General features: G+C 40.8%; 1 protein-coding gene across 1 annotated transcript in view; it reads right to left on the bottom strand.

Moving 5' to 3' along the window:
- ITK (IL2 inducible T cell kinase) overlaps positions 1-19159 on the bottom strand; it is a 66949-nt gene extending 47790 nt beyond the window's left edge. Inside the window, exon 1 of the mRNA XM_036847600.1 lies at positions 19009-19159. Coding sequence (XP_036703495.1) covers positions 19009-19146 — 138 coding nt within the window. The 5' untranslated portion in view covers positions 19147-19159. The remainder of the gene's footprint in view (positions 1-19008) is intronic.

Below are 19159 nucleotides of genomic sequence, written 5' to 3'. Positions count from 1 at the left end.
ATTTGGAATGTACTTATCTTTCCCACACATATTTATAGAATATATAAAACAAAAATGAGCATCTCTTCCACATAGTGGTCTCCAGTGTGCTTTTGTAATCTCAGGATGTATTAAGAGGTCAGTCTTCCCTTAAAAACCTCTGAAAACATGTGCCCTTTGGACCCAAACTCTCTTCTCATTTAGAGTCTTTCAGAGCTAGAAATACATGTCCTGATACTGCCCATAATCATAGTCTTTGCAATGGGTAATCTGTTTTCAAAAGCAGAAGAGCACAAGAGAGCTGTTTTCTCAAAAACCACCTGCAGCTACAGGTGATAAACAGGGAGTCTGAGCTTTGAGGTTATCTTGGTTTTCAACCTCTGTTGGGTTATTTCCTTAGTAGTGTACATGGTAAAATGCAACAGAAGGCTCATGGCAGTAACAGGACCACTCTGTTTGCGGGCATTTTTGTCACTGGAACTCCTGCATTCCTGAGGGTAGAGACCAGAACATCTGTTACCATATCCCCCAAGCCTATCACAGCAGCTGGACCACCATGGGTACCCAGTTAGGATGATATAAATGAAGGGTGCCGAGTTGGAACGCAGCTTAGATAGTCTCAATCAGACTTAAGGCTAACGCGTTTAGCCATTCAGGAATATTTATTGAGGGCCAGCTCTGAGCCAGGTGCTGTTCTGAGTGCGGGAAATAGAGAGATGAACATGGTAGACCTTCTCACGGAGCTCTAGTCTAGTTGGGAAGGCAGACAATATATACAAGTGCTCTAAGGAGAATAGGACAGGTTGATGTGGTCAGCTGGTGGTCAGGGCAGCCCTCACTGGAGACAGGGCATTTGAGGAGAGATCAGAAAGTCAAAAAAGGAGCCAGATAGGAGAAGGCCTGGGAGAGTGAGCACTGAGGTAGAATAAACAGCAAGAGCAAAAGCCCTGGGGTAGAAACATTCTGGATAAGTATCAGTTGTTAATAGCCTGGGATCATCATAATCAGGGCATCAGGTGGACGTAAATAGTAACTGGAGTTGTGACTAGGGATACAAATTCTATGTGAAGTTCTAAAGCAGCGCTAACCCGCAGAAACATAATGTGAGCCATATATGGAATTAAAAATTTTCTAGTAGCCACACTAAAAATAGCAACAAGAAGCAAGTACAATTAATTTTAAGAACACAGTATTTTGTTTAACCCAGTATTTCTAAATATTATCATTTCCACATGTTATCAACATAAAAAATTGAGAGCTATTATGTTTAAGGACTAAGACTTTGTGTATTTTACAAGATATCTCAGTTTGGATTCTCCACATTGCAAGTGATCAGTAGCCACACATGACCTGATTCGACAGTGTGGCTTCAAGACTTCCAGGGATGATTTCTCTAAACTCAGATGATCTTCTTTGACTTCTTATTATTCGTTGAGTTCCAACATGGATTTTAAGCGACTGTCAGGTGAGCCTTCGGTTGAAATGGATTTCACATTCTATCATCAAAGTTCACTCTCAGCCCCAGAGGAGTGATCAGGTTCCCCCCTCACAATGCGTCCTGCTTGGTCAGTCTCTCTGGCATCCTGAGGCCAGTTGTCCTCAGATCTCCAAAGATCTGCTACGTGGTAAATAGCAGGGTCAGCTGTGCCTTCCCCGAGCTGGGCAGTGGGGACAGTTGGTCAGTGAGCTAAACACAGCTTTGTCTCTGGGAAATGGTGACTGCCTGTAATCATCCCAAACAACTGCGCTATTTCTGAAAAATGCCAGCGTAAAACCTTCCAAGGAAGCCACATGAAAGCCACCAGAGAAAGAGAGACACAAAGTAAAGCAGGTCCTCTTTCTTCCTTGTTATTCCATCTGCACCCCTTGAGGTGAAAATCACAGAACTTCACTTGGCTTTGTCTCTTTTCTTGGCCACATACAAAGCTGTCCTCATATTGCAAAGCTTCACCCCGGACATTTGATGTATGTCAAACACAATCTAAAAAGATGCTGATGCCCACATATTTGTACAAGGTAAGTTTGTGCAAGTGGCTTTTATATCGCCTTTCTTTTTATGTTAATGTATCCTATGAAATAGAATTTTGGATTGTGACTTTTAAAGAAGGCAGGGAAAAACAAAAGACCATAACATTTGGGAGCATTTCCTATACTTCAGGCACTCAACAGGACATCTCATTTAATCACAGTCCTACAGAGTATTATTCCCCCATTTTGCAGGTGAGGACATTGGGGTTCAGAGGGGCCAAGTCTCTTTATAAGTGAGCATACAAGCTCAACTCTGTGACTCCAGAGCCTGAGTGCTTAATGACTGCTTCATGGCTTTGCACCTGCCCTGACTTAAGGTAGGAGACTTTCATTCCCCAAACCCAACGCTGAACAATCAATTGCATGACCAATTTCTGTAAGCCGTGACCCAGTGGAGATTTGTTTCTGCCTCATTTGGTTGTGAAATGTTTGGTTGTGTATGTTGTATTTCAAAGCGGTAGCACAGAGCTCCCTCTTCGCTCCTATAACATTGGTGCCTTGGCTGCTCAGCTAGTCCAGCAGATACATCAGTAAGAAGCTGTGTGTCAGTTACCCATGAAAGAGGACATCTCCACCCTTCTGAAAAACAGTAGAACTTCAGCCTTCTCCTCCAGTGAGGCTGAGTGAGAGAGAAACGGAACTTTCACATCAGGCAAACCCATGTCTGCCTGACCAGCTGTGCAACCTCAGGCAAGTGTCTCAACTTCTCTGTTGCCTTGTTTTTTTTTAAGTGGAAATAATAACTGTCCCTGAATCAGTGGGTTAACTTAGAGGATTTAAAAGATCTACATAAACCTACTAGCAAAAGAAAATCATTCAAATGATAAACCAACCACCCAAGTGTTACTTCCTTTCCTTTCCTTCTCCAAATGCTGCCCATAGAACAAGACCTCACTCTCTTGTCTTTATGTGTCCACATTTTCTTTGGGGTTTTCTTTCAGGCAAATATGTAACTGAGAACCACCATTCGGGAGGACAACATTAATATTTAACTGGTGATCCTGGTGATTTTGACATTCCGGAGTTATTTGTTTACTTTGCCAATTATTTGTAAAACCAGGGCAAAACCTTGAAAGGGGCCTGTTGCCTGGTCTTCCCAGCTGTGTCACATTTGCTCTCATTTTAGCAAATGTGAGGACTTTAGCTCTCTGCTTCCCTTCCCCCTCGCCCGTCAAAACCTCGCCCAAATAGTCATTCACCTAAGATTTAACTCCCTGAGAGCTTAAGGCTTGATTTGTTTCACAGGAGTTTGGATTAGGACAGGTATTAGAGACTTAAACCTAGAGGGAGATTTGATAATCAGATTTCAAGCATCAACTGGGAGAGTGTTTTTCAAAGGGAACCAGTATTTTTCAAAGGGGAGCGATGCCTTTAAGGCTTTCTTGGGGAGTTCCCTGGTGACGCAGTGGTTAAGAATCCACCTGCCAATGCAGGGAACATGGGTCCGAGCCCTGGTCTGGTAAGATCCGACATGCCGCGGAGCAACTAAGCCTGTGCGCCACAACTACTGAGCCTGCACTCTAGAGCCCGAGAGCCACAACTACTGAAGCCCGCGTGCCTAGAGCCCGTGCTCCACAGCAAGAGAAGCCACCGCAATGAGAAGCCCACGCACCGCAACAAAGAGTAGCCCCCGCTCACCGCAACTAGAGAAAGCCGCGCGCAGCAACAAAGACCCAACACAGCCAAAAATAATTAAAAAAAAAAAAAAAGGCTTTCTCGGATCGCACTGTAAAAGGAGCCACATGCTGCTTTTATCAGAGTTTCTTTAAGATTAGGAAATATTTTTGATGATTTTAACCAGGCATTTTGAATATTTTGTTCATTGCTTCTTCTGGCCTGTGGTACAGCCAGCCATTTTACCAATCTGAAACGGCACAATAATGCAATTGAAATGAAAACTGATGTCATGTGAGGTGAAACTTCAGTGACTGACTTGGGGGTTGCTTTCGCCCACCCCTACCAGAATTCCGACTATCAGTTCTAAGATTGGTTTTAGGAGCTTTCCTGGATTCTAGTCCCATCCCCTGCAAAACATGCTGGAGGTAACCCACGAGTTCCCTCCCAGTCTCCCAATGCAGCTGTCTTTTTTTTTTTATAAGGGTGTTATTATTTTTTTTTTTTTAAATGAGAACCTCATTCTTTTTTTTTTAAAAAATTAATTGATTAATTATTTTTATTTTTGGCTGTGTTGGGTCTTCGTTTCTGCGCAAGGGCTTTCTCTAGTTGCAGCAAGCGGGGGCCTCTCACCATCGCGGCCTCTCTCGCTGCGGAGCACAGGCTCCAGACGCGCAGGTTCAGCAGTTGTGGCTCACGGGCCTAGGTGCTCTGCGGCACGTGGGATCCTCCCAGACCAGGGCTCGAACCCGTCTCCCCTGCACCGGCAGGCAGATTCTCAACCACTGCGCCACCAGGGAAGCCCAATGCAGCTGTCTTTTATGGCAAAGGGAACCCTCATGCTGAAGGGGAGACAAGCAGAAATTCGGAACTTGGAAAAGTCATGGTTGGAACCCCTATGAGAACAAGTAACACTGGGCAAGTTGTCTCAGTTCTCTGCGCTTAGTTCTCTTAGGTCTTCCGAATCATGTAGTTCTTGGGGAGTAGGGATGCTGCCGACAGCTGCAACTCAGGGTTATAATGACCTGAGCTACTTGGAACCTGATAAAGATGTGATCTCAAGGGAAAAAGCAGCGTCTTCTAGAACACCAGTGTAATTTGTAATTAGCTGTTGCTGGTTCTTCCCTCTCCCAGTCCATGATCACCTGGACCTACCCCCACTAAACTTTCAAGTTCTGGGAAGATCTGGAGCTAAGGTAGCAGGTTTCGAGGCACCTAGACTGACTTAAAGCCAGGAAACTATGATCCATCCCACACCTGCCTTCTTTTCTTTCCACAAGACCTTTTAGTCACGGCCGAACCAGAGTAAACTGGCTTTCCTCACCTCAGCTTTTCACACCATGGTTTACGAGGAGGCTGGTTGTGCTGTGGGGGAAACACTCAAGCTTCCCTTAAAGTCGCCATCTCATTAGTAGTAGCAGCCTGACTACCTGAAAATGAAAGGATTTTACTCACCCTCTCCCCACCTCCCCACGAAAACAAAAAAACAAGAAGAAAGGAAGAAAGAAAAGAAAAGAAACAGGACTATACTCTCATACAGTTTCCAGACTCAATTTGGGATCCTCTATTAAAATTATGAATGCGTTTTCTCACAAGAAGCTATTAAGAGCAGATACTCCTGGGAGTAGTTCTGGGGTTTGGGAGTAGGAAGTAGAGAGACTTTCTTTTTACCTCTTATCCTTCTATACTGTTTCACTGTTTTACCATGAACGTGTATTTCTTTTATTGTATTTAAAAGCAGTTAACTAAAATAAATAAATACGTTTCCCTTATAGGATTTATCCTATGGAAACATTTGTTCAAAATATAAAGACGTAGGAAAATCCTTGTGGCATTATTTATTACACTGAAAAGTCTAGAGAGGCCTAAATATCCACCAATAGACAAACGGTCAGATTAGTTATGGTTCATCTATCTTGTGACCACTCTGTAGCCATCAACAAAGAGTAAAGCTGGTCTATACGGAGGGGAAATATATATGTATATATATATAAAGTGTAAAAAGTAGGTTTAGAACAATAGCTGGAGCATCATCTCATTTTTGGGAAAAGAGATAATAAAATATATATTAATATGTTCAATAATCAAAGAAATAATACAAGAAGTAACACTGCTACACTGGTTCTCCCTTGTGGATGACACTATGGAAGACTTTTGCAGGGTAAGTTATATATTACTATAATATTTGAAGTTTTTGCCATGAGCATGTAAATTTACTAAGCAGAAAAATAAAAATACTGTTTTAAAGCAGTCACAAATTTTAAAAACACCACACTGTCATACGGGTTTGGCAGATGACTATGGGAGAAGGCCAAGTGGTACACATCAAATGCTGGGTGTGTGAAATGACGCAGCTCTTTGCCTTTATAACCTCATGACCCCTTTAGCAGTCAGTGGCAGCAAGGCGGCACCTGCCACCTGCTCTTCTGTATCCATGGAGGTTCAAGTTCACGACATTTCCTCTCATGCTCTCCTTGAGCACTAGTCATTTTCTTTATAGATTAATAAACAGCTCTGTGTGCTTTTATGTGGTGTATTTGTCTTAGAGGTGAAGGAACAATTCAGGAATAATTCCAGCCTCATTCTTCTTAGCAATGATCTTAGTGATCTTAGCCTTAAAAAAGCATCGTTCGTTTAAATTTGCTTACGAAAGTGGATAGAGGGAAAAGGACTTAATGTGGAAATTAAGAGCAAGACCTAAGTGGTACAGAGTAGACCCTGAAGGTGTCCTGCACATTTTCTCTCTCAGCATCTCTGGTCTTTGAATGCTCTTTCAAAGCCCTCCTTCTTTCCAATATAGGGCATATTAGATTTCGAATGAGTTTGAAAGAATGTATTTTTGAATCTACCTTTCGAGCACTGGCGATTCAGTAGCCAAAGTATATAAATGGATAACAACTTCATTCGATTTCAGGAAATAACTCCTTGCACAGAGATGATGTTCAATTGATTATTTGTTACTTGGTTGATTGAGGGAACAGCAGGTAGGACCAAGTGTGCAGCAAAAAGTAATATTTGTGGACTCCATGACAAAACTCTTAATAGAAATGATTTGAAAAAGACATCTAGAATGATTGGTGAGTGGATAACAATTTCTTGACAACGTAGAGGTAAGTTAAAACTAGCCTGCCCAAAGGTTTTAGCTAATAGATAAAGAGCTCCTACAAATTATTAAGGTAGATACTAACAACATTATAGAAAGATGGGCAAAAGGGATCTAAACTGCTCTTAAACATATGAAAAGATGCTCACTGACTACAATAATAGACGTGTAAATAAATTTTACTGATATACCATTTTTTAAGTCTATCAGACTTGCAAAGATCAAAACATATGATAATACTATTGGTGAGGTTTTGAGAAAACAAGAATTTTACACGTGGCCCTGGAGAATGTTGATTGGTACAACTTCCGTGGAGAATAATTAGGTCATGTTCAGCAAAATAACAGATGCAAATATCCTTTGACACAGCAATCCCACTTCTAGAAATGTTTTCTATAGACCACAGCTTCCCAGCCTTGGCACTATTAACATTTTGGGCTGAATAATTCTTTGTTGTGAGTTTGTCCTGTGCATTGTAGGATACTTAACATCCCTGGCTCTACCCACCAAAGCCAATAGCACCCCCTTCCCCAGTTATGACAACTAAAAATTTCCAGACATTGCCAATGGTGGGCAAAATTGCCCCTGGTTAAGACATATTCATACATATAGAAAGTGAGATACCTATGAGGTTATTCGTTCCTCATTGTTTGTAATGACAAAAAAAATTGGAAACAGACTAAGTGTCCATCAAGATAGTTTTTTTATCCATACAACAAAATATTATGCAACCCCCCCCCCCAAAAAAAGAATAAATAAGCCTCTTGCATATCAGTATGGATTGATCTTCAAGAAGTAATGCTAATCAACCAAAAGAAAAGTTAGGAAGTGTATGTAGCATATGCTACCATTGTATAAAAAGGAGGGAAAGAAGAAAGTTTATTTGTATTTATATATACATGCATAAAGAATCATTGGAAGAGCTGATAAGTTGATTATGTTGGTTACTTTCAGGCAAGGAAGCAGTGTGGGATCAAACTACAAGGAATGCCTAATCCTAAGGTAAGTTGTTGCTTTTGTACTTAAAGCTGCTGTTGTGACCTTGGGCAAATTGCTTAACTTCCCTGTGTCTCGATTGCTTCCTCTCTAAAACAGAATTTGACTTTTATCTTCTTCAAAGAATCGTGAGGATAAACGAGAAAAAAAAAATAGGAACGTGTTCAGTCCTCTCCTTGTGGTTGTTGTTGCAAGCTGCTGTTGTTGATGCTGTTGTTGTGTTGTCATTCAGGGAGGCCCGCTGAGCTAACAGGAGCATTCCTACTGGTCCCCACTCAGGACTTCATAAGACAGTGTTGGAAACTCACCAATGAGTCCTTGCCCCAACTCTCCCTTCTCAGTCACCATGGCTTCTATTACAAGACTTCTCAGACCCAAACAAGCCTAGATCTGAAAATATCCATTGTAGAACACTTAATCCAACTTTAATATTTGTCCCAGATGTCTGACCTAAGAAAAGATACTTAGCCTTTCCAAGCCTCTGTTTTTCTAATCAATACAATGGGGATAACATTAGGACCTACTGCATGTGGTTATTGTGAATACTTTTGATATGATACATGTAAAGCTGTTAATCTGGTGCCCTGAAACACAGCAAGGACTCATTAGGTAATGGCTCATATTATTCTAAATTTTATGTTGGTTACATTTGAAATGACTGCCTTCTTTTTTAGGGTGCATTCTTGGGTTCATGCCTGGATTTTGATAACATGGTTTTTTATCAGCCATACAGTTATTAACCTTCTCTTAGCTGTATTACTTCCTGGAAAGATTTCCATATTTAACTAATCTCCATGTCTATTTGTGAATTCCTGATATCATTGGTAGTGAGATACAATCACATAGTTTCCACTTCTTTTGAGCTGGTGGGGTCTTTAGAGATCATTCAATCCAACTTTTTATGTTAGAGATGAGGCTTCAAGGTGAAATGACTTTCTAAACTAGCTGTTATCTTTTCATTTCTACTATTCAATTTACAGCCTGGGGAGACTGAGGTCATAGAATTGGAAGCACCTTGGTGATTATTGCAGGTCAAGGGTAAGGCCAAGAGGGTGGGGTTCTGGGTAGCCTCCTTGTTCTCGCTTCAACTAGAACACTTCCTCTTCTGCTTCACATATGGGAATGGGAGTAACACGTGTAATTTTGTACTAAAAGGGGGCTCCAGTCTTTAAAAAGTTGGAAAACTTTGATCTAGTCCAATCCCTTGACACTGTGGACAAGATAACCAAATCCCAGATAGAAGAAGGACTTGACCAAGGTCACCCAGATTATTCAGTACCAGGTCCCCATTCTGTTAAGCTGCTGTGTTGTTGCTTTCTCACCTTATCTCACTTTTCTAGAATTACAGAATTACAGTCTGCTTGAGACTTTCAGTCCCTGAGGCTCTATCTAAATTTAGAGCTAAACTCTACAGAGCAGTCAAAAATGGCTTATGTTATACCTTTCTGTATTTCATTTGCTTCTTGATAAAGAGGCTTGATGATCTAACCCAAAGACCTTATTCACGTGAACCTTTGAGACCCCCTAAGATGATCATCTAGGGAGATGAATATTTTGCAGAGCAGGAGGCTTTTTGGCACCCCTTAAATCCTACTATGTAGAGTGGGTTCATCTACATATACATAAGACTGATTTTAAATCAAATTATCTTGCCCATGTATAAAATATTATATTTTTGCCCTTTCTCTCACTATAACATTTAAAACCTGTAAAAATAGTATTAGATATTTGAAGATCACCACAACAATGGGATTCTTTTGTTTTCTTATTGGTTTCTTCTTAGAAACAACCTTCTCCAATGATTCTGGTAACTATTGGTAGCCCCATGCATTGCTTCAATCTCTTTGGAAGATTATGTAGCAACAAACGGTAGAGATCAGAAAATGCTATCCCGTGACAGAGTTATCCCACATAACCTATCCTAAAGAGCCGATTTTAAAAAGTAGAAAATTCTATATTAGGTATACTATTATTTTTCAGCATTTTCACTACACCTGAAAACAACCTGAATGTCAAACAATAGATGATAGGTAAGTTCGTCAATGTGTTCAGTACAGAAAATAGATAAGTACATCTCTAACATGAACCACTCGATTATTTAAAAAATCATGTATTTGAGAAAATGATTACTTTGGAGTCCATGAATGGAAATGTATCTACAAAAGAATAATGGAAAAAGAATAAATGGAAGAATATAAAATTGTCATGCATTATGATTATAACTACACAAAATTTATGTCTGCGTGAGAGTAAAGATCATTCTCACAGAGGCAGTAAATTGATGTTTTTAGACAAGAGGGTTTTGGAGAACAATTGGGTGTAATTGTTTCATTAATTTTTTTAACAATATGGAAGTGTGAAGGTTTGCTGCTCTGTCTCTGGAGATTAATTGTGGATTTAACTGGATTCTAACTTGTTTTCAGTCTTTGCTGTTAAAGGCCACCCAAGCTCAGTGTGAGTCTGAGGTCCTCAGTGTTGGTACACCAGGTGCTTTTCCACCAAAACGTGGAGTAGGATGAGTCTAGACCAAGTATCCCTGGAAGAGGGATGCTGTAAGATATAAGAAAGGGGCTCTTGAACTCTGTGTGTTCAATTGTCTGTCCCTAACACAGGCCAAGGCTTTTTCTACCTTGAGGCTTCGTATTGGCAGTTCCTTTTGCCTGGAATGCTCTCCTCCATTTCTTAACTTGACTGGCTCTTTCTCATCCTTCAAGATTTACCCTGGATGGAAATTTCTTCTCTGACCACTCTTCCCACTCAGCCCCAGCAACTGCTTAGTTTTTCCATAGAACCTACCGCAGTCTGTATCTGCTCTATATATTTATATACTTGCTTGTTGTCTGTTTCCCCCACTAGTATGTAAGCATGAGGTCAGACAGCTTGTCTCTATTACTTACCACTGTATTCCTAGTCTCTAACATGGCACCCTGCACATAGTAGGTGCTCAGGAAATTTTGCTGAACAAATGAGTAAATCTATATATATCAGAATAGAACAGTTCCTTGATAATAATAATATTAGTAATAATAATAATAATAGTAATCAAGGTTAATAATAATATTAATAATAATAATAATAATAATAATAATAGTAATAAAGCTTTGGCACAAATATATGTCATTTTAGAGAGAAAAGTCCTGTATTTGAATTTTTTATAATATGCAGATATAATTCTGTGACTTTTGAATATCAAAAAAAGGAAAATATTGGGCTTCCCTGGTGGCGCAGTGGTTGAGAGTCTGCCTGCCAATGCAGGGGACACGGGTTCGAGCCCTGGTCTGGGAGGATCCCACATGCCACGGAGCGACTGGGCCCGTGGGCCACAATTACTGAGCCTGCGCGTCTGGAGTCTGTGCTCCGCAACAAGAGAGGCCGCGATAGTGAGAGGCCCGCGCACTGCGATGAAGAGTGGTCCCCACTTGCCATAACTGGAGAGAGCCCTCGCACAGAAACGAAGACCCAACACAGCCAAAAATAAATAAATAAATAAATTTATTAAAAAAAAAAAAAGGAAAATATAATGAGAAGTCTACTTATAAATAACTCTAGGTTGGTGGGAATTATATGGCAACATAAGAGTTTGGATCAGGTTCTTATTCCATTAAAATACTGACAACTTTCACTGAATTTCAAGGAACTGAATTTTCTGTGCATGGGAAACCATGTCAGAGCTTCCATTCCCTCCTCTGGATCACTTTAAGTGAGGCTCCTGGGTCTGGTGAAGGCAAACCCAGACGAACCTCTCAATGAAAGTTAGGTCCTGGAAGATATACTATTTTCTGTAGGCCTAAAAACTCATTGATGAGTGGAAGAATTTACTACTAGTTAGTTAAGGAAATGGGGGGATGAGGACTACTATTTGGGCTTTGAAAATGTGAGAAGAGCTTTAAACTCATTTTCCATAGGGTCCGTTTCTGAGTTTGAGATAAAGATATCATATATTACATGAACCTCATGGTTTAAGAAACTGAGCTCTTGTGCTTTCCAGTGAAACCTTTATTCCAGACTGAGTCAGGAACTAAGCCCTCACATTTATGGTCTTACCCTGTGGCCTATTTTTACTGCAGAAACTGATTAATGGATGTACCAGACCCTGAGCAGTAGGAACTGAATCTAATTTTAACTTGGGAGTATTTGCCTCTAAAACAAGAATTCTCTATCCAATGGCTATCTCCATAAAACATCAACATCACATCAGACAAGCAAAAATCAATTCACAAAGAAATGCCATTAATGCAGACATCAAAACCGCACACTCTTGGCTTTGAGTGGCCTGAAGTGCAAAGTACTTTGCTTTGGATTCTTACTTTTCTTTGCCTGGTTAGGCAAGGCCCACATTTTTAGCTCCCAGATACTCTTCTGAATTCAATTTGAGTTATGTGACCTTCATTCATTCACTGGATATTTACTGACCACCTACTACATGCCCAGCACTGTACTAGAGGTTACAGGGATGAGCAAGGCAGTCAGTCGCTCATGGAAGTGACCTTCCAGTGGATGTAGAGACAGAAAATGAACAGGGAAGCACATCAATAAACCCAATAATTAAGTGCAGATACTGATTACTGAAGTGTCTATGGACTTTAAAAGAAAAGAAAAAGAAACAGGATTCTGGGAAAATACTTGAAGAGATGGGAAACAATAAAGAACCAACCCTACAAAAATCTGGGTTGTTCCAGACAGTGGGACCAGCTAATACAAAGACCCTGCCCCTGCAGGACCTAAAAGTGAGCGCCCCCTTAAGTGTATCTCACCCTAGTCCTGCTCCTGTACAGAGGCCCTAGCAGGGGGCATGGCTTGGAGTGTTCAAGGTTCAGAAAGAAGTCAGATATGATGGATGAAGGGATCGGAATAAATGAAACTGAAAGGCAGGTAGGGACCATGGATGAAGGGTCTTGTAGGCCATAGTTGAGGATTAACTTAAATACTCTAAACAGTCACGGAGGGCTTTAAAGTAGGGCATAATATCTGATTTCTCATTTTAAAAGTCTATTCTAGGGCTTCCCTGGTGGCGCAGTTGTTGAGAATCTGCCTGCTAATGCAGAGGACACAGGTTCGAGCCCTGGTCTGGGAAGATCCCACATGTCGTGGAGCGACTAGGCCCGTGAGCCACAATTGCTGAGCCTGTGTGTCTGGAGCCTGTGCTCCGCAACAAGAGAGGCCGCGATAGTGAGAGACCCGCGCACTGTGATGAAGAGTGGCCCCCACTTGCCGCAACTAGAGAAAGCCCTCGCACAGAAACGAAAACCCAACACAGCCATAAATAAAATAAAATAAATTAAAAAAAAAAAGTCTATTCTAGGTGTTGCATGGATAGTAGATTGTAGGAAGCCTTGAGTGTCAGTGGGAGCTGAGCTGGAAGGCAATTCAGTCATGTAGGAATGAAGTGGAGAGAGATCACGAGCGGTGAAAGTCTCAAGCAAAAATGCTCGGGTAGCTCTGAGAATATTATCTACCAAGGGTTTAGCTGTAAAAGGGAAGGAAGGAAGGGTAAAACAGGGTGGAGGGTAAAAGAGAACAGAGTTTCTTGGTCCTTCTAAAAAGAGTTGGGAGGGGGGACTGGCCTACCTGCTGGTTTCTGTGTGTCTCTGACCCAAATCTTAAGACTCCAAACTCCTAAATTCTCATGGCTAGGCCATGATCTGCTGCCTCCAGGGAGTCCTAATTACTTACTCCTGCACCCAGGAATCTCCTGTTTGAAGTCCTTTATCACTTGCTTTGTTCTTAACTCTTTTGGTGTTGAGCCTTGTTCTGTTAGGGGTCCCCTTGTGTAACTCTAACCTCTCCAACTGTATCTATACATTTCTCCTTTCCTTCTTTTCTTTCTTTTGCAAATAATGAGTGAATAATATGTACCAGGCACTATGGTAGACCCTGATGATGCCATCTTTAGCAAATTGGGCACCAGCCCTTGTAAAGCGTACAGTCTAATGGAGGGGAATGACATCAGTACAATAATCACATTAATAACTAGGTAATTACAAATTTGGCATGCACTTTGAAGAAGGGTATGTGCCACTGTGTCAGAGCGTAACAAGAGGAGATGACCTAGGCTAGGGAAATGAAGGAAGGCTTCCCCAAGCAAGTGACCTTCAAAATGGGGGGTCTTAAAGTTGAAGAAAATCTTATGTGTTTGGAGCTCAGTGAGATGGGAGGAGAAGGAGCATGAACTGAAATGGAGGAGACCGTGAGATAGATTTTGGCATCCACTCTCAGGGTAAAGGGAGGACCACTGAAGGGACATGCCAGCTTCTGATGAGGGTCATCAGGACATGATCACAGTCACCATGTGAAAAGCTCACACTGGCTACTGTGTGGGGAATGGAGTGGTGGGGGGCCGGTGGAGTGGGTGCAGGGAGACCATTAGGAAGTGGTAGCAATCCCCGGTGAGAGATGCTGGCAGCTTCCACGAGGAAAGTGACTCTAGGAAATGGAGAGAAATGGACAGATGCTAGAGGAACTTTCAGTGCCAAAATTTGGACACATGGTGGAGGCTCCCAGAAGTGAATGAAGACAAAGATTTGTCCTGGAGTATATGTGGAAATGATAGAACTCATAACACCTTTCATTGCAGAAGACCTATGTGGCATGGTTGCTGATTTTCAGGACTGCCCTTTACATGGAGGGCTCTAGAGCCAGAAGGCATTACATACTTTGTAATAACCCAGTGGAATCGCCAATTGCCTATGAGCAGCAACTGTTAATAGTAATAAGAACTGTTCAACAGGGAGGCTGCGTTGGCTCTGGAGACATAAGGGAGTTATTTAAATTCTCTTTGCCTCAGTTACATGCTCTGTAAATTGGGGTAATGATAGTTCCTAACTTACAGGGTAGGTGTAAGGATTAGATGAAATAATTCATTTAGCACAGTGACTGACACATCGTAAGTACTCAGTAAATATTAGTTACTATAATTATTAGAATAATGGTGACATTCATTTCATTAAAAAAAATCAAGAAGGAATGTTTGATCATTTTAAAACATGTAAGTAGCTTTTTTTTTTTTTTAAATTTAAATCCTTTTTTTAAAAAAATATTTATTTATTTATTATGCTGTGTTGGGTCTTCGTTTCTGTGCGAGGGCTTCCCCTAGTTGCAGCAAGTGGGGACCACTCCTCATCGCAGTGCGCGGGCCTCCCACTATCGCGGCCTCTCCCGTTGTGGAGCACAGGCTCCAGACGCGCAGGCTCAGCAATTGTGGCTCACGGGCCTAGTCACTCCGCGGCATGTGGGATCTTCCCAGACCAGGGCCCGAACCCGTGTCCCCTGCATCGGCAGGCAGATTCTCAACCACTGCGCCACCAGGGAAGCCCGTAAGTAGCTTTATAGAGGGTCACACAGCCTTCAGCAACCTTTGCAAAGCCACACAGCTCTTAAGGTAGAGATGCTCTTTGACCCAAATCTGTCGTGACACCAGAAGCTGTTTTTTGACCACTATGCATAATGTTGCCAACAGCAAGGAAAGGGGACCCTCTCCCCACCTGCCATCTTTAATTTAGGAAGGATGCATATTATAAGAGATTTTTCTGCTGCTAGATCAGACTTGGCTAAAGGGAAGTGTCCATGAGGAGTGGTGGCCCTAATCCAGACAATGACTAGAATGGTGATCTCGCACTGTTTTTCCTGTCCTGTGTAAGTGGTAATGGCTCCCATGCTATGGTGACCATGGAAAACTTGTTTCCTAAGGTGCAAAGAGTCATTAAAATAGGGAAACCTTTCCATTTCTCCTGAGGGCCTTTCAGAAGATCAAGATGGTCCTATTAGTACCAAGCTTATAGCATACTTTTCTCATGAAATACTCAGCATTGAGTAGTGTTGGGGTCCTTACTTTACACAATAGGAAACAGAGGCTTAAAGAGGTAAATTTTCTTGCCTGAGATCCCACATCTAGAAAGTGATAGAAGCAGCATTTGAATCCAGCGGTAGCATACATTCTTCTGGCCTCACCATTCTGTGACAACTTGTCTCCCATCTGTACTGCCCCTCCCATCTCATGCTTACTCAAAGTGCCTGAGGCCCCCCCCCCCCCCCTTCTCTCTTTTTCCCCCAAAAAGGATCTGATATCAGTCCTGTACAACTAAGCACGTTGTTCAGTAGGTGACTACCTCTCCAGAGTTTATTTTTATTTAAGTCTGCCCCTGCCAGTGGTGGGCTGGAGCCTGCTTATGTTGGCCCACATAAGAGCTGATTGATAAATTTTCAGGAGTTCTGTGAGCCAGTAGACTTTACATTGGTAGTTTGACATTGGTCATGATGGGAGTATTTACTCTACAGAAATTGGCAAACACCACAAACAAAGAAAGGCTCTCCCATATTCTCTACTGCCATTACCACTACAATGATTGTTAGACATTTACCAGCATACCACTGGGCCCTCATCTTTCCTTGTCCTCTGTTAAAGAATGTCTGGCAACAGGGATCACTTTGCTGAGAAATTGGCAGGCACAGGGGAGTGTCTGAAATCCCGCCTGGTGGCCAGTCACCACCTGACGACTCCATGCTTCTTTCTGGCCCACTGCTCCAGCATGACAAAGGAGCTTCCTGGCCCCACGGAAAACACTTGCACATCTCAGTACCTTGAACAGGCATCTGACATCAGATCTAAATCCATGTTAAAATAAAAGGCTCAGTCAGTATGTATTATAATGACAATAATGGGCATGGAAATTTGAAATTAGAAAAAAAAACAGACTTATTTTGCAGAACTACAGTATTTGTTCCTGAATATGTAAAGGATTATTTTTATATGATGTCATAAATCCACAGAATTTTAGAGCTGCAATGAACATAATTTTACAGATGAGAAAAGAGAAAAAGAAGCTGAGACCCTGAGAGGGGAAATGTTGGCCCAACATCACGCATCTCATGATGCATGTATGTCTCTACCCACACCGTTATATTTAGTCACAGAATAGAGGGAATCCAGGACCCTGATGTTAGCCAGACTTTGAAGAATCTTTGAATGTTTCCCTTCATTTGAAAATGATTATGTTATGCCACCCTGCCAGCTCCTTCACAGATATAATGATGATACAAATAATAGCTAATTTTTACTAGGTGCTTACTAGGTGACAGGACTTATGTTAAGTGCTTTATATATTAAGTTGAACTACGTATATGAAATTGCCAATATTTGATTTTTTTTGATCTACCAAATGGTAATTTCTAATAGGTCTATCTAAATATATTCCCTCTAAATATTCACCATTTTTCCATGAAGTGAATACTATTATCACACCCCTTTTACAGATGGCAAGACTGAGGCTTTAATTAAAAAATAAATTTAAAAAAGCTTTCTTCCCACAAGTGTTATTCTTATTTATAGGCAATGAACAATGTACTCTTGTGTGCAAATCGATGGCCCTAAGCAATGGAATGTACATAGAGCATAAACAATAATACCTGACATATCTTGCCTTTCTCAGTGACCTTGGAAATTTTTCTAATCAATAAATTTCTGTAATATTTAAAGAAATGCTTTTTTAAATGTTATTTATGAATATAAAGCATAGACGTTAGAAAATAAGAAATCTGATGTTTGTACATTATATATCTGCTGTATCCCGCATGGAAATGTTAGAAACTATAGCTCAGGGCTCCCCAGAATGAATTAATTGTCCTAGAATTTTCATAATGCTTGAATGAAGAAGCTGAGTTATTTTACAACATTGTCTACATGCAGATTATAACCAACAAAATTCTGAATCAAGACCATTTGATTGTATGACTATCTGCAAATAATATTGTACAGAATTCACAACCAAACAGTTCAAAAAAGCAGTTACGCTCAGAAATGATCAGTACTAAGTACATGAGATGATGCTATGTCAAGTGTTGAGTCAGGAAAAAAAAAATTAGTGAAAACTGTAAAATGGGCTTTGAAAAAAATATTTAAACATAAATGACTACTCTTCAAATATGAAACCAGAACTTCTAATGTCCCATTCACAATAGAAAAAAAATTGACTGATGCCATGTGATTAATCAGCTCTAAATGATGAATTCTCCAAGTTGAAAACTTGGCTATTGGCCCTCCATTAATTTAGTCAACAAATATTTATTAAATATCTACCACAGGGGCCTTGCGCATAAGTAATTCCATATTATTCCCAATTGATTGGCTGATTATTATCAGTAAGCATCTGCTTAAGATGAGCATGTCTTTTCACCTCTAAAAGAGAGGCAGTATTATTTCACCTGCAACTTAGAAGTCTAGGAATCCATAGGCTCCACACCCGGCCTGGCCTCTTTCAAGTCTCCATCTCATTGAACACTTCAAAGCCTGGATCTCAAAAGACCCCAAATTCATGCCTACACCTACTAAGTCAGATCCCAGCCAAGAATCAGCATGCCTTTGTCTCTAAGTGACCATCAAGCACCAACGTTATTTTCCCTACCTCCTTGATGATGGAAAAATAATATAATGATATAGTAAGGAGGCAAACATGCTTTGAAAAAATTGCTGAGAAGGGCTATACAAGTGCTACTTCTAGAAACAAGGAAAGAAGAAAGGAATGTTGTAGGTTGGTATTTCCAGTCCTTTCATTTTATAAAGAAAGAACCTGATGCAGAAGGTAGAGACATTTGCCCAGGCTAACTCACCTAGAGAGAAGTGGAGTTTGGTCTCCTGACCCCCTCTTCCAGTGCCTTTTGTACCAACTACATTGTTATGATTATTCGTGTTGCACTTGTTATTATTGATGTTATGGAATATAAGACTATCTTTAGATATATAAATACTGACTTAGCTAAGCAGCTGTAATCTTCTAGATAAGAACTGCTGTCTATACCGCATAACATTTTGTGCGTGATAGTCTCCTGGGAAGTTCTCCAAGGGATGAAGAGGTTTACCACTGGGCTTTGCAAATTCTAGACAATTAATGCCCAAGGACCATTTATTCCCCCATGTCAGGTGAGTGATGGCCATTGAGACAATTAAAACTGAATCCATAAAAATGTTGACACGGACCCATCACTTAACCATTCCATTTCACATAAATATTATAATTTAAAGTCAAACTTAACCTTGCAGGGGAAAGATAAGCTAATGAATAATAAACTTACTCTTTTACAGTTTTTAGAACTGAAATCACCTAATACAGTTAACCCATCTCTTGACTTTTCTCCATGCTCTCTTCCAATTACTCTTACTGTACTTTTTAGGTTGTTATAACAAGTACATCTGTGTTTTCTGTGTTCTTATTTTAGTCTATGTATATCTTCATGAGTCAGCTCAGTCTAACTATAAAATACTCTTTTAGAAAGGACAAAACAAAGTGCTCACATACCCCATGACGGTCCTCAAAGTATGCCAGGCTGGTTTTGGTTAAAACAAAGAATCGAACTTTAAAGTTCGAAGGAGAAGTTCTTCTCTTTTGTTGGGATTTCTTGATAAGCTGTTCTTCCAGGAGGATGAAGTTGTTCATGATCCAGTCCTTG

Source organism: Balaenoptera musculus, chromosome 3 (genome assembly GCF_009873245.2).
Source record: "Balaenoptera musculus isolate JJ_BM4_2016_0621 chromosome 3, mBalMus1.pri.v3, whole genome shotgun sequence".
Taxonomy (NCBI): domain Eukaryota; kingdom Metazoa; phylum Chordata; class Mammalia; order Artiodactyla; family Balaenopteridae; genus Balaenoptera; species Balaenoptera musculus.
The sequence above is the reverse complement of the archived record's forward strand: the minus strand, read 5'-3'. Positions and strand labels throughout refer to the sequence as shown.